Raw genomic sequence first — 15,207 nt, forward strand, 5'->3', positions numbered from 1 at the left:
TCCTGCCTGCTGGTGATCATTGCAAGGCACAAATAACCGCTGCATATGGAAAAAAAATAGTCCCTTTTCAGAAAAGTTTTCCTCCTTAAAGGCATACCATGCAGCATTTTCAATAAAAAACTGTCGAGACTAAAATATAATCCCTCTCTAAATCATCGCTTATTACCCATTAGTACTGTGTGATGGTGGTGTGTGTCTGCACAGCCCCTGCCCTCTGCCTGTACTTTCTTATTTTCTCTCTGTTTCACTGTGTTTGGGATGCGTCTGAGCTTCAGCTTGTTTGGCAGTGGTCTGCAAGCCTCAGTCAATACGACGTGCTGGGTTTTGAGGTCAGGACTCTATAAAAACGTAGAGACCAGCTACTACATCTGTCTGTGAGAGCTGCAGGAAGAGATGTACACACATGCACACATGCAGGCAGAGAAGACTGAGGATTGCCTGAGCCGCATTTTCATTTAAAATCTCAAAACTCTATTCTTTATTACTAGACTAACTTATGTCCACAAAGGATACATTTAGATTCGTTAGCATTAGCCACTTGCAGCATAATGCTAACTAACGGTTGTATGTAAATAAGCCCTGCAATATGTAAAAAAAAAAATAATAAAAAAAAAGTAAAAGCCACTTTTCAGCTAAGTTTTCCCACTTAAAATTCATAAACAAGTGTAGACTCTATTGTAGACAAACTTGTGTCCACACTGGATACATTAGCATTGTTAGCATTAGGCACTAGTTGCACTGCAAATAGTGTAAGCTCAGTATTGTGGCTTATACAAGTAGATGAAGATAAAGTAAAATGTTAAAGTCATACATTAGCATTGTATCTATAAAAAAAACCCAAAATATATTGTCCCATGCTATAGAATAAATGCAATAAACTCTTGTCCACATAGGATACATAGCTTATGTTATCAGTACAGCAAATAGTGTTAACTCAGAGCTGTATATAAGCAGGTGAAGATAAAGTCAGAGGCTGAAGTCATATATTAGCATTGTTTCTATAAAAAAAAGCCACAGTATAATGATTCATGCTATGTATCAAATAGGATAGATCATTGGCAGCGTGACCTACAGCAGCAAGCACAGCACAGAGCATAGCCACGCTGATGTACTGAACAATATTACATCTTCAGTGCCGGGAGCTGTTGAGATTCACGCAGAGGTTTCACATAAAAAAACGCTTTGCACACCTCAGACACCTCACTCATGATGAAAGGGCAGAGTGGAAGGCATGTTATTTGGAGGTGTACTTGAACTAACATGGTAAGAATTGAAAAAATCGCCCCCCGTGGCGATGTGGAGATCAATAATGGAGAGCGCAAAGTCTTTGACCCACCGATAACACCGCACATCTGGAAGGTCTCTTTGACATCCATAACGACCTAATCGGGTGTTTGACTCCAAACACTCAGCGTTTATGAATATCTGATGAGCACCGGGGTAAGCTTATGAATAAGTGAGGGGCCCAGCTGTGCCTCAAAAAGATCAAGACTTCATGAAATGTACCAAATGCCATAGCTGAGCGATAAATGTAGCCATGTGCTGTTAAAGATTATGGTAAAATTGGTTTCTGTCTTATTCTTAAAACTACAGACTACAAATTGAATTCTTTGTGTGCTGCTAAGCTGGGCGAATTCAGAAACATCTGTAAAAGATGCAGCAGAATTCTCATAGGTTCCTGACATGCTGCAGCTTTTGACTGTCTTTCACTCTGCTGAAACAAAGTCTATGAAGATGAAACTACAGAGCAGTCTTGTCTGATAGTTTGTGCAGTGTGGAATGGGTCAAGAATGTGTTCATATTCCCGCGGTGACCCCAACACTCGCTGTTTTGAGTCCGTTCTGGAGGAATCTGTCTTGGATGGAGAGGTTGTTTTTCCCTTTTTTTTTCGTTTTGACACTCCCAATGGAAAGAAGTCAACCAATAGAAAATAATAAAGTTCGAAACCTGACCTTGATGAAGGCGATGAGGAAAAGAAAATACAGTCCCTCGGCACATCTGTGCAGGGTGGAAAGAAAGGAAGGATGAAGATTGTGTGTGTTGTCTTCATGTGTGTTTGTCTGGGTCCGTGTTAGTACGGATGCCTGCATGTGTGTGTGTGTGTGTGTGTGTTGCGGAAAGGGGGGCAGCACTAGTGCGCGTGCATTCATGTGTGTGAGGCAGACGGGCAGCTGCAGTGGAGGACGATTGTTCCTGCACATTGTGCAAACATCGATCGACAACAAGCAAGTCAGGGCCGAAAAGAAAGCACAGAATCAAAAAGGGACATTAGCTTTTGTCCGCCTTTCATCGTGACACAAAGCGACGACAATCAGACTTGATGAATCAGTAGCATGGTGACTAAAAACAAAAATGAAATCCTCTGAATCAAAGTTTTCAAACTGACACTCGTGCCTCTAGACCCAGCGTTAAGATTTTCAGTCACTGTTTCCTTTCATCTACACACACCTATCCCACTCTGTTCCCTCGTCCCTGCTTCGTTTTAGTGTGGTCAAAAAAAAACGCACTCTCGCCACGAATCACTGTCGCATTACACACGTAAATGCCTGCAATTACCTGCCGCTAATGATGCCCATGTCAGCACTGAGCACCACAGCAAGCCATCTGCTAACTTTTGTTCTCCCTCTTTCCTCATAACTCCCCGATTCTCTAAAACCAGTTAGGGTTTCATACACTCTAAGAAATCAAGGTGCTAAATAGAGCCATAAAGGGTTCTTAAGCTTAGGAGAACCCTTTTTGGTTCCTGGTAGAATTTTTTATATAGGATCCACTTGCAAGCCTTTCAGAGAGTTCTCCCTCGAACCGAACTTTAAGGGTTTTACCTAGAACCATCTGTAAAGGGCTTCACCCAGAACCCCCTATGAGAGGTTGTGGAGAGAACCCTTGTATGGTGTAATGGTTCCACCCAGAACCCTCTCTGGCAGTTCTATCTTCTCAAGGGGGTTGTACCAAAAAACAAATTCAAAGGTTATTATCTACAACACACTGAGGGATTCAACAGAGAACTTTTTTATATTCCAAGGGTTTTATCTACAACCCATCCAGCGGTTCTGCCAAGAACCTTTTCATATTTAAAGAGTTTTATCGACATCCCACCCAGGAGGGGTCTACTTCTACTTCTTCAACAATCCTTGAAGAACTGGCTTCCTAGAAGGGTTCTTTGAATGAAAAGGTTTCTTAATGGAAACCCTTAGTCTTACGAAGAACCCTCGAAAAACCCTTCCATCAAAATAGGGTTCTTTAGAACCAAATGGCTCTGGGTAGAATTTCAGCCTTTCCAGAAGAACCTGTTTGGAACCCTTATTTCTCTGAGTGTATTGAGCAAATGCAGTGCGGATGGTGTCTGTGCGCTCTGGCTACAACACAAGGGGGAGCGCTAATGACTGTCGTTAGCATCCCTCAAGAGGCTGGAGCAGTTTGCCAATATTTGCCCTAACCTTAGATGATTGCGTTTACTTTACGCTTAGGTATTTAGCTGATGCCCTCATCCATAGTGACCTAGCAGAAGTGAGCAAGCAGTGGATCAGCTAGCGTCTTCAAGGACATTTACCAGGGAACACATTGCTGTTTTTTTTTTCTTCTGCGATTGAATGACAAGACCTGAACCAATTACATTCTCTGAGACCACAAGGCTGCCATGCTTCCTGCTTAAATCCAGATAATATCTTCTCAAGTACAAACTGTAAGGACTTGGAATTGTATAAATGTGCTGTAAAGATGTAAGATTTAGAGGCTGATTTGAGATTGAAAAGCAAAGAGGCAAATATTCACATACACTCACTTACTCCCAATCTCACTTGTACAGCTGCCTTTCCGTCTACACACTCAGACACAGAGAGACACGCACACACATCAGTTCAGCTGATCTCACTAAAGATAGCGAGCAGCAGCAGAGCATGTTGTTTCTCTTGGATGGAGACTGATTCATGAATTGACCTTGACTCTGTTCCTCCAACAAATCTCCTCTAAAGCTCCAGTATACTTTGCAACAACACTATCTGAAACTGAGGAAAAGGAAAATTAACAACATGTGTGCACTGAGCTGAAATCAAAATTGATAGGGATTACATTACAGTATATCTTGGGTGAATGTGCTAATTGTAAAACAGTTCAAATTGCGCAATATTTTATGATACATGAGCTTTTTGGTTTTCAATATTCCATTTTAGGATTAATTTCTTTTGCAATTTAATAAGGGATGTAACAATGCCAAAAACTCAAGGTACAAAGATAGCAAAATAAAAAGTCAATGATACAATGTTTATTGTGATATTAAAAGCCAAAGAAAAATAACGACATGAAAAATTATGGTTATTTGCACCTGAGGTATAAATAGCCAATATGACTATTTGCACTTACAAGGCAAACTATGATCTTTTCCTAAACCTAACCAAGTAGTTTTGTTGCCTAAACCAAACAATAATATGAAAATAAAAAATAATTATAAAAATAATAATAAATAAACAAACAATATTAACAACAATCAATCAGCTATGTCTAAAAATGTAGTAAACACTGACTACTAATTTCACCCCAGACTACAGACACTACTTTCCCGGGAGAGGACTTGAACTATTCCTGTTCCTAACCCATTCACCCGCTGCAGCATTTATAGCAGTAATTGTGTCACTATTTATAACTAGATTATGGGGTCGGTGTGAATAGCTGAATAGCTGCCGTGTGTCTATTTTCACCTGGTTGCAAACAGACACTCAGATAACAGAATTATCCATGTAGCATCGCAGGAGATATTGTCACAGTCTGGTATAAAACTGAGACATTGATTGACAGTCTGATCGCACTTTTTATCTTTCTGGGTTGTCTGCTATCAGCTGTCCCTGTCCAAAAAAAAGAGCCCAAATTGAAATAAGCCTTTTAATTGTGTCTAATTTGGCCAGAAAATGGGCGCATGTTTTCTTAAAAAAAAGGAGATTTTAAATATCCCCAAGGTAGCCCTATCAGCTCACATTAAAAGTGTTTCAAATCCCTTTTAATCTCCATTAAGGCCAAAATTTGAGAAAGCACACTGCGGACACCTGCGCAACTGCCCATTTGATGTGCACATCTGTCTGGTTTGCCTGACTTTCTGTCTCCTGTCAGGGTCATTGTAAACCCATAACAAGACATTTAACCCTCCCCTCAAGGTAATCTTGCTGTCCAGGCTTCATCTTGCGGATGCAGTGACACACTATATTAACTGCACCGATCTGAAATAAGTTAAGACATCATCCACAAAACAACCCCATCTAAAAAAAGAAAGGATCTGAATCTTTAAGCCATTTGAATATCCTTATCCTAAGCTGCAGTGGGGAAGCCTCTGCACTTAGGCTTAGCACTCTCAAGACAGCTACTCCTTGTTAAGCATCGCCTCAGACTCCAAGACTATGAATGGGACCATTACCCCCATCTCTCACTGCACACCCAGATACACACACGCGCACTCACACATATTTTTGGCTTTGGTAGGAAACTGGCTCAGGCTTGCTGTGAGAAGGTTCTGCACGGGAAGATCCAGCACTGTACCCAGGGACTGCTTTTACAATAGGCTCCATTGCCTTCCACTGCTCCCACTCACTCTCTCTAGGCTGCATTCTTTTTACATTACAACCTACAGAACATCAGTTCCATCTCCCAAATGTAGAAAAATGAACTCCTTCATAAGGCCCTGAAGCCAAACACACACAGCACATCATTACAGCAGCTATCTGTATAGCTTCTAAACAAGTCAAGTTGGGTATTTACCCCCCATGTTTTCACCGCCTTTACTTTATCTCAAACAGTACAGGGTGAGATACAGAAATCTTGTTATAAAACCTATCCTTATTCAAGCAGATGACAAACAAAACTCAACAGAACAGTCCAAAAGAACCGCAAACTAAAAGAAGAAAGACAAGCTGAGAGACGCTGAGCTAAAAGAATATAGGCCCGTCTGTCACATATATCCCCAAAGTCCTTCTGATCAAATAAGCCTGATGTGTCTGAAACAGTGCCATACATTTTCTAACAAATCGGAGACCTTGTCTTCACATGATGTACATTTGTGCAAGAACTTAACCTTTAATAAACGTTGCAACAGGTTCTACGTTACAACCACAACACCACATCACACCTGATACATTACAGATCTACCTATCCATTGCCGAAAATCTTCAAGCCAAAAACACCTAAAGAAATGTCTACTTGATAACAAGTATTAAAATGGACAGAACCTCACATGTTTCTGTATGTCTGTAAGACTGTCTACCTTTGGGCGTACTACAGTACGTGAATGCTCTAGGCAGTATGTGAGTGTGTGTTTCCTGTATCTTAACGTTTTCTTAATCTCCTTTCAGTGTTTGCCCCTACCATTTTCCATGTGCTCTGCCTCACCGACACTGCCATCCGGCGTTGTCCTCTCGTAGCTGTCCTCGGGCAGGGGAAGGGCGCCCAGCCGGGGGCCCGACGAACTCTTGCTGCTGGGCGTCTCCGACTCGTCCAGGCCGCTGTCGTAGCAGCTCTGCAGCGATCCCTGCTGGTGAGGGTCCTGGGGCTGGCTCACCACCGAGAAGGTCACTCGGCGAAACGGCTACAAGAGAAACCAAACGGCCGGGGGTCACTATCAAAGGGACTGTTTTACTTTTTGTTTCTTATAGTTTGACGACAGCTAGGGAGTTGGATCCTCTGGATTTTGGAAAGGGATTTCGGGTCAGGATGGTAGAAAAACAGGTCAGGAATAAAGGGGGCAAGGGTAAGGAAGTATGGTCAAATTGGTGAAGTTGCAGAAGTTTTCTAGGTCAATTTTAAGGACACAACTGTTCAGGCTAACTTAAAATCTGCAAGCTAGCTGTGATGCCTTTTCCCTGGCTCCAAAAATGTGCCACATGATGGGAGTTTGGGTCAGGATGGTAGAGAAACAAGTCAGGAAAAAGGGGGCAAGGGCAAGGAACTATGCTCAAATTGGAGGAGTTGCAAAAGTGTGCTAGCACGATTTTAAGGACACAACGGTTGGGGCTAACTTAAATCTGCAAGCTAGCTGTGATGCCACTTTCCTGACTCCAAAAATGAGACAAATGATCTAGATTTTGGGTTGGGATGGTAGAGAAACATGTCAGGAAAAATGGGGGGAAAGGGCAAGGAAGTGTGCTTTTTCTGGAGGAGATGTAGCTCAAATCTGCAAGCTAGCTGTGATGCCAATTTCCTGACTCCAAAAACGAGACACATAACCTAATCTGCTCTGTCACAAAAGGCAACAAAGACCTTTTATTACCACAAACAAGGTCTTGCCTTTCTCTCACCCTGAAAACTTTCAATAGGAGGACCTTGTAATAGGGACACGGAGGAAGCTCTACAAAGAGTCTTTCACAGGCACGCTTGAAGCTCAGGGGACCAAGCAGACATGGCAGCTGGCTAAACCTGTGTGTTAAATACAACTAAGGAGGGAAGAATGCACCGGCCTTGTTCGCTTGTTTATTTGCCCACTAAAAAGAGGACAAGGTGAACAAGCGTTTGGCCCTGCAGGAGACCTGATTTGAAGCAACAGACCGAAAGCACAAATGCAAAGACGTGCGCAAACAAACTGGCTACTTGACTGCGTGTGGACACGTGTATACACGCAAAAGGTTTTTACAAGCTGAGCTGCGGGTTCACGCTGTCAATATGTGTAGCCTGCTTTCAGACATTATTGAGTAGTGTCGGAAGTTAAGCAGTAACAGAGCATGTCATTAAAGCCGAGGCCCCTTTCTCACTGTCTCAGTCCGTTTCTCTTCCTCGCTACATCTCTCAATCCCTGTCTGAGTGTTGTACAAAGGTAATGGCAGAGAGGGAGGATGAAAGAGGGAGAATGAGCATGAGGCGAGGAATGAAAGATCAGGCTTGGTCATTACCAGAATAAATGGCATAACAAATGGCTAATGCCATTCATTAATTAGATACAAACACAGTCAGAGCTCGCCTGTGTTGCTGTGCATCTTCTCTTCCAGCCCCTTGCTGGACCTCATCACTTGTTCATGTTCTCCCCCTTCCTCCCTCTGTTCTCCTTGTTTCCTTGTTCCATCATGAGAATATTAAACAGGACAGAGGCCCATTACTCAAACATTTTCCCTCCCTCTCCTTCCATTTGCTACCCAACTGTCTCACCTGATGAAGTAGAATCTGTTATCAGCCAGCTTGATCGATAACCACGTCTTTAATTTGTACATCTGTCCATAAACCATGTGAGACGCAGATGCCAAAACATCATGTTGAGCTCTTATCATGTTGCCAGTGGGGTTGACTTGTGAATTCGGTACTTTTAAGAATACCAACATAACCACAGTGGTACTACCAAGTGCTGATTCTCATTAATTCAATTGGCGCCACCCCTGCAACTTGTTCAAGTTACAGTCAGTCAGGGCAATGGCGAGCCGAAACCTGTCACAACTGCGGTTACACTTAAAAAGACTCCACACAGACCACACTCAATCATCATCACTGCAATATTTGTAATATGAAATACAAAGCTGGCAAGAGCAACACCTCTAACCTGCATGAACAACTAGTTAAACACAAAATATATCTAGCAGCTGAAGAGTGTGTTGTGTCTGAAAGCCTGAAAGCCACCGCTAACGTTAACACGCCTGCAGCCAGCACTGAAGTTGAATCCTTCATAGCAGTGAAACTTAAAGTGGGGCATCATCAACTTCATTGACATCTTCAGGTGATTAATTAGCTTCTTGAATAAGTTGTTGTTAGAGATAACTAGGCTTTTTTTCACTGTCTTGGTGGGCATTAGCGTAGCATTTTCTAATAGAACTAGCCATCACTCAGCCACTCGCTGTGTCATAAAATTCCTCAACCACATGTTATTTAGCACGCTATAACAGCATTTGAGATTTATTTGTATGTCCAAAACCTTAGATGAAAAAAAATAGTGAGTGAACTGCCAATTATTGATAAGGGAATACTACAGTTTGAAGCACTAAGGTGGCTACGACAGCAGCAAGACAGGATATCACATTGGCTTGCTCCAAGACAAAAACAGTGGTGTTAAATGCCCTGGGGACAGACTGACAGGCTGAAGGTTGTAGGGACATGTTTAGGAGGGGAAAGGGAGGTAGGGAGGGATTTTATTTCATGTGGTCTTTAAAATGTTCTAAATAAATAAGAAAAAAATGTTCTAAATAAGTAACAATGTTGAAACTGGGATGTGAGGATGTATTTTTTACAACTTAAATCCCTTTTTTATGTTATTACAGAGAAAAGGGTACTGCAGGGTACTGGTGCCGTACTGGTTCAAATGTGAACAATACCCAACCCCAGTTGTCAGATATTTTGTATGTGCAAAAGTGTGTTACATCTTTCAAAATAGAGAGAGGAATGAAGTGTGAACACACGGATATAGGAGCAAGTTCTCTGTCAGCGGGTCACCTTATAGAGGTGAACCTCTGTTGTTTTGTTATTCAGAGACACTTACTGTAAGCACTTCTGAATGTCTGCCAGGCATATACTGCGGAGGATTTTCTTTTTGATAATGAAATTTCCCACAAGCCACTGGGAGAAATGGGCTTCCTTTGCTGTGTGTGTCTGTGTGGAAAGAAAAATTTGCATTTATTTATATATTTCCACCCAGTTCTCTTTCTCTGGCTGGCTGGCTAACACAGCAATCTTGGCAATAAATCATGTTTCCATGTAATTACAATCAACACTCAACAAATGAATTGGTATAAATATTCATGCAAATTTCACTTGGATAGTCAAACATTTGTTGCATAATTAAAACCGGGGGCCCAGAAGGAGAATTGCTCTCTATAAGTGTAATAACACTTGAAGAGATGTTAAGATATTAAACCATGTTTATTTTATGCTTTTTTTTGTTTTGTTTGTTTGTTTGTTTTAACTCTTTTTCTCTGAAACACTTGTTTGGTGTGAGGTGTGTGTTAACAAGTCCCACAGCTTGTGTGTGGTCGGAAAAAAAAGTACTTTGTCTGGATCAGATTTAGTGGAGTGCCATACTCCTCGGGAAACCCGATTTTCTAATGATACAAATTAAACGACTGTTGCCTAATGAATTGCTGGCGAGACCGTTGCAAAGAAAAGAAACACTCCAGCAAGCGCGCACCAAGGGAAAATTGAGTTTGGGAGAGAGAAAAGAAGCTGACGGGAAGGAAAAAAAAAAGTTAAATGAACAAATAGATTTTATTCACCTGAATTTCCCCTTATTTTCACTGGAGGGAGAGCGAGATAGAAGCAAGGAAAAAAAAAGCTAATTTGTTTGCAGACCAGAAATGGAGTTCATGCAGAGATCGCCGGAGGCTTTGGATTAGAATCTGCAGCAACCACCGTCTGCACAGCGACCTTCGCTCCCTTCATTCTGTGTCTTTTAAATAAATGAATAAAATAAAAAGCATTTCTTTCTTAGTCATTTTTCCTTTATATTTGTGTGCGTATGTCTAGGTGTGTGTCTCAGTAGTAGCCGGGGAAGAAAAATCAATTGTCCAGCATGCCATGTGAAATCACATATGGCTTTCTGTTCTTTTCATTCTCTTTCAAGTATTCAAAGGGAAGACAATTTTGAGGGCTCATCACATGGACAAACCACAGGGAAAAATTAACAAAATTATTCACCATGCACACACTCACAATCAGGGTTGACGGCTGGAGCTTTGCTGCCCTGAAGATACTTTAATGCATGAGTGATGGCGAGGGAGATTCTACATTGTGAGAAATAAAACCAGGCTGTGGGTGTTGCAGTGAAAGTGTTTCCCTCGCTGTCTGTCCATGCTGTCATATGGCACAGAACTGACCCCCTCTCACCAGATATTGGCCGTTTTCAGACCCGGTGCGTTTGTTAAGCCTGACTGAGTACATGCCCTTCGATGCCGGTCCCTCTACCTCCCGCCCTGACCTCCTGCTCTTGCAGTCCGCTCAGCTGCCAATCAATCTAGCAATGACCAAGCCAGACACACAACCACGCACACACAAACAAGCGCACTGAAATGTCATGACCCCAGTCCCATTTAATTTTAAAAGAGAGCCACTGTACTTCTAAAAATATACTTGGGAGCCAATTCAGTTTATTGACTGTCTATTATGTGATGGATGACTTTATGTGATGGATGATGTTATATTATGTGATTTTGTTGGTCTGCTCTGTACACATCTACTGCATGAGGAATCCCTCCTATGTGGCTTTTCCTGAGACATCTGGAGTTTTCTGTGGAGTCCTTCCTTACTCAGATCGAGGGTCTAAGGCAGTGGTTTTCAAACTTCTTGCGCCCAAGGCACACCAAAGGGCAAGTCAAAGCCTGACACACCTGCATTCACATCCATGCAAAATAGACTCTATAACCAACCTGACTAATGGAGGCAACAAGTACTAGCCAGTCAGTGGCAGAGTGCCTGTAGGTTAGTCACTTTTTGAAGGTCTCGGTCTCATCTTGGAATTGTCCACATTTTTACTGCCTCTGACAAGGATTTTTCTACTCTATACACTGTGGTCTAGGTCTCAGTTTAGCTGGTCTTGACTACAACACTCGCAAAGATTTTTCTACTCTATACACTCTGGTCTTGGTCTCAGTTTAGCTGGTCTTGACTACAACACTTGCACAAAGTACTGATGTAGTGAATTAAAGATTCATTCATACCTTTTGTATAGTTTAATGCTGCAATAATAACGTAGGGTTGTCATGTCTCTTGGTGTGCGTGTGTCAGATGCTGTACAGGTTGCAAAAAACCCTCATGTACAATGTGATTTGAGCTATAAATAAACGTTTATTTTATTTGAATTAAAGCCTTTGATTCATAGATCATAAAAACCCTAAAAAAATTAACCTTATCTGATTAACACCTGTACACACACATATAGTAAATGGCTTAACCCCATGCTGTGTTCTGCCACAGACTGGCCAAGCTTTAAATGTATGGCTTTCATTACAAGTTAGCACTGGTTCGCTTTATCTTTACCAGATGCTGGGACCCCCTTATGGGTCCCGACAGCAGAGGGCCCCTTCGGGGTGTGCCTGTGATTGAAAGCCAGCTGTGACAGCCATGGGTGATTGAACAAATCCGTCATCCCAAAAAATGAACAATGCAAACAAGCCACAGGTTTATTGGGGACTCTGGCCCAAGCTTGGCCCGGCCTATTTCCTGGATGCTAAAGGGAAAACACATGGACTGCCTGACTCAAGCAGAGCTGGAGCCAATAAAAACAGGACCATGCCATTCATGTCAATAATGTGTGACCTCTTGGATTTGATTTTCATTTCCTCCTCTCCCCAAACTAAATGTCGAGCCGCTGTCAGCAGCACTCTGTTTGAGCCTTACTTCTTCTTTTATCTCCCAGCAAACCTTGAACGGGTAACACATTGTTTAGAAGTAGAATGCTCTGCTTTTGCATGAAACGTCAGAGTTGTTCAGATCAATGACACTAGTTGAAAGCACTGTCAAGGCGAATCACTTACGGCTATACAGTAGTTTTAATGTCAAGTATTTCCTAAAATGTTTTCATCAGAATGTGAACTTGAGTCACATGACTTGAACTAGAGTCAGACACAAATTTGATGATATGACAAAATCAAAAAAGACTTGCAACTCAGTTTGGACTTCAACATCAATGACTAATGACTTCACTAAGACTTGACTTCATGACTTGAAAACACTTGATACCTTCCCCCAAGCTGAAACATTAAAAAGTAAGATGATTAAAAAAGTGACATGAATCAATGCACTTAATATCCCCAGATCCACTTTGTTTAGACCAGTCAGACAGCATCCAATCAAGTTGCAGGAGAGAATCACGTTATATACGAACATTGCAATGCTGAGCAGCAGTTGGAAAATATTATTAACCAAAGATCATTTAGTTTGCGCACAAAAACTATTAGGTGGTCAACAAAAATGAACTGTAGTATGCAAAACTTGAGTCAAAAATAAAAGATGGAGTCACTTCCAACTACGCTTGACATTTGAAGTTGCACAGAGAACTGTAAGTCAAGGCTAATATTAACATAGTTTGAGAGCTTATTCTTAGCTAATGTCAGCTTAACAGTTAAGTAACTCTGTAAATCAATTCAGCTAAAACTGGGACCTGCCTGTCTTGACTTGGGACATCAGTGCAAAGACTAGAAACTTGCTTGTGACCTGCAAAAACAACGTCTTGGTCCCACTCTAGGTCCCATTATCAAATGTCCAGTCATCTTCCCATATAGCATACCTATAATGGCAGTCATGTGATACAGTACATGTACAGAACACACAATGGCGACTGTGTTTACGCTCTACTGCAGCTCCTCATCCATTCAGGAAGACTTTTGAACCCTTTCTCTATGGATGTCTGGATTTATAATTAAGCCCACCTTCACCAGAGCCTCTGCACAGACTGAAGGATAATGGAACTGTGGAGGTAGGTCTGGTTGGAAAACACAGTGTGTGTAATTTCAGCTGTAAATACCTTTGGCGGATGGCAGTGACCCACTACCGTGAACCACAGGAAGTAATTGTGGCTGGGCTGGACTTGGGGCGAGGGGAGCAAACATAAACTGCAGGGCCAGTGTCTTATTGCAGTCAACCAAGAGAGATGGAGGGATACAGAGAGGAGAGTATGAGTAAGTGAGATAGAAAGAAAGATAAAGAGGCCAGTCAAACGCAGGGGGGGAGACAAAGAGACTCGGCAAGAGTGAGAGAGGGGGTTGACACATGAGTACAGCCACGATTGCCAAAAGTGCCAGTCAGTAATTAAGAAGCCATGTTTCATTTTTAATGGGCAACCAGACAGTGACCTGTGATACGCCACCTGAGACGCTCAGAAAGTGCCAAATAGCCACGGTACACCAAACAACATACTTGCTGAGATCTTAAATTGGCCTAACCCAACGGCCAGACTGCTTGCTTTGCAAACTCAAATGCAGGTGAAGCTTAGTGTAATTCCAGTACTGTGAATTAAAATGTTCATGAGATACACTGATGCTGAAGCGATAAATGAGACAAATGCCCTCAAGGTGAATGTCTGACTGGAAATCAATTGGAATCTGATCACGGTGGATTCAGGTTCTATTTGGGTGCTGTTCAGTTGCACTTAATTACTAAGCTACAGCCTAAGCTAAGCACAGACTGCTGAATAGCCTCAGTAGCAGGGGCATATTTAATCATTTTGGGGGTTAAGGCAAACACAGGCATGGGGCCCTCTTCACCCCAGGTTCTCACCCCTTTTCAGGCCCTGAATATATAACTCATAAAAATAAACTTTTATTCATGGTGTGGTGCGGACTCTCACAGTCTGAGGAAATAAGCTATTCTGAAATCTGGTCATATACAGTGGATACTTCTGTATCTCTTGCCAGATGGCAGCAGGTTAAACAGGCTGTGGCTGGAGTGCGTATTGTCTTTTTGTATCCTCCCACTTTTGTCTTTTTTCAACACCACAGGGGATACTGCTGTACCTCTTGCCAGACGGCAACAGGGTGGAGAGCGGAGGATAAACTGAGGAGTTTAGCAGCCTGAGGAAATAAACTATTCTGAAGTCTGGTGGTACAGCAGGGGATACTTCTGTATGGCAACAGGTTAAACCAGCTGTGGCTGGGGTGTGTATTGTATTTTAGTATCCTCTCTTCCTTTTTTCAGCACTGTTAGGATAGCTTAGGGGGCTCTGAGACACTCATGAATTAAGCATTCTGATGTCATTTTAGTGTACAGATTTTTAGGAAGACAAAATTAGCAGAAAGTAAAAAAGAAAAAAGTTCTTATCCATATTTATATGAAGCATATTATTGGGGCCTTTGGTAGTTTGGGGCCTAATATAAGACCTCAGCCTAGTGGTTAGTCTCTCCCGCTCAGTAGTCAAAAACAAGAGGCCGAATGAGAATAATTCCTCAGGTGTGCTTGTCCCCCATGACTGACCCGGGGGGGGTCAAAAAGGGTTTTTTGTTTAGGGCTGAGTAAGTTGTGGGAATTTTGTCAGAGTCTGCAGCTTTGTTAGTGCAGAGTCTCAGGTATCATGTTTTAGACAGACTGATAGCTTTGGCCCTGTCAAGCTCCAGCGCTCCTCTTTGCTTCCTCACGTTCCCCGTCTTCTTCAAACTTTACTCCTACACACAACATTCCTCCCAGGTCACTCAGGATGAAGAGGAGAAGCCGGGGTAACATTTCCAAAAAGAACACCCAAGACTCCAGGAGAGAAGGAAGAAAAACAAAGTCGAGATAAAAGCGACTCTTGCGAGTTTTTCCAACATTATCTTCTGAGTCAACAAAGATGCA

The 15,207-nt window shown here is 42.2% G+C and overlaps 1 protein-coding gene across 4 annotated transcripts in view; it reads right to left on the reverse strand.

Moving 5' to 3' along the window:
- Positions 1-15,207, reverse strand: part of pcdh7b (protocadherin 7b) — a 153,518-nt gene that overhangs the window by 78,985 nt on the left and 59,326 nt on the right. For 2 of the 4 annotated variants that reach the window (XM_084711905.1, XM_084711908.1), the window contains exon 2: positions 6,346-6,565. The exons of 1 other annotated variant lie outside the window; for it this stretch is intronic. In XM_084711905.1, the coding sequence (XP_084568031.1) occupies positions 6,346-6,565 (220 nt within the window). The remainder of the gene's footprint in view (positions 1-6,345; positions 6,566-15,207) is intronic. One more of the 4 variants, XM_084711906.1, reaches the window with a different exon arrangement.

The sequence above is a fragment of the Lutjanus erythropterus genome, chromosome 23, assembly GCF_056507025.1.
Source record: "Lutjanus erythropterus isolate fLutEry1 chromosome 23, fLutEry1.hap2, whole genome shotgun sequence".
In the NCBI taxonomy this organism is placed as follows: domain Eukaryota; kingdom Metazoa; phylum Chordata; class Actinopteri; order Lutjaniformes; family Lutjanidae; genus Lutjanus; species Lutjanus erythropterus.